At 55.8% G+C, this 400-nt stretch overlaps 1 protein-coding gene across 1 annotated transcript in view; it reads left to right on the top strand.

The window, feature by feature from the left end:
- PLK2 (polo like kinase 2) overlaps positions 1–188 on the top strand; it is a 4,316-nt gene extending 4,128 nt beyond the window's left edge. Inside the window, exon 11 of the mRNA XM_010725445.3 lies at positions 7–188. Coding sequence (XP_010723747.1) covers positions 7–188 — 182 coding nt within the window. The remainder of the gene's footprint in view (positions 1–6) is intronic.
- Positions 189–400: the final 212 nt, after the last annotated feature.

The following is a 400-nucleotide window of genomic DNA, read 5'->3' as shown; positions in this document are numbered from 1 at the left end:
CTGCAGCCCTGCCCGGGCTGTCGCGGCCGGGGTCCCTCTCGCCCGTACGCCGAGCCGTGCTTCCTGCGCCGGCGGGGACCGTGCGGGTGTGCACTGTGTGCGGGGCGCAGCCCTTCGGGAGGGAGCTCCGCACATCTCCGTGTCTTAGCCGGCTGATCTGGCCGAAAGAAGTTACGCTCATTGACTAATGTGCGAGCTGGTGAATGATTCAGTGCGGGGCTTCTTTCCTGCCTTCTCTAATCGCCTTTTTCTCCTGTGTTTCTTCAGGGTGGATTCGCCAAATGCTATGAGATGACAGATTTGACGACAAATAAAGTTTATGCTGCAAAAATTATTCCTCACAGCAGAGTAGCGAAACCTCATCAAAGGGAAAAGGTGTGTGTGTGTGCATGAATGACTT

The sequence above is a fragment of the Meleagris gallopavo genome, chromosome Z (assembly GCF_000146605.3).
Source record: "Meleagris gallopavo isolate NT-WF06-2002-E0010 breed Aviagen turkey brand Nicholas breeding stock chromosome Z, Turkey_5.1, whole genome shotgun sequence".
NCBI lineage: Eukaryota > Metazoa > Chordata > Aves > Galliformes > Phasianidae > Meleagris > Meleagris gallopavo.
Note: the sequence above shows the minus strand (reverse complement) of the source record. Positions and strands in the feature narration are given on the sequence as shown.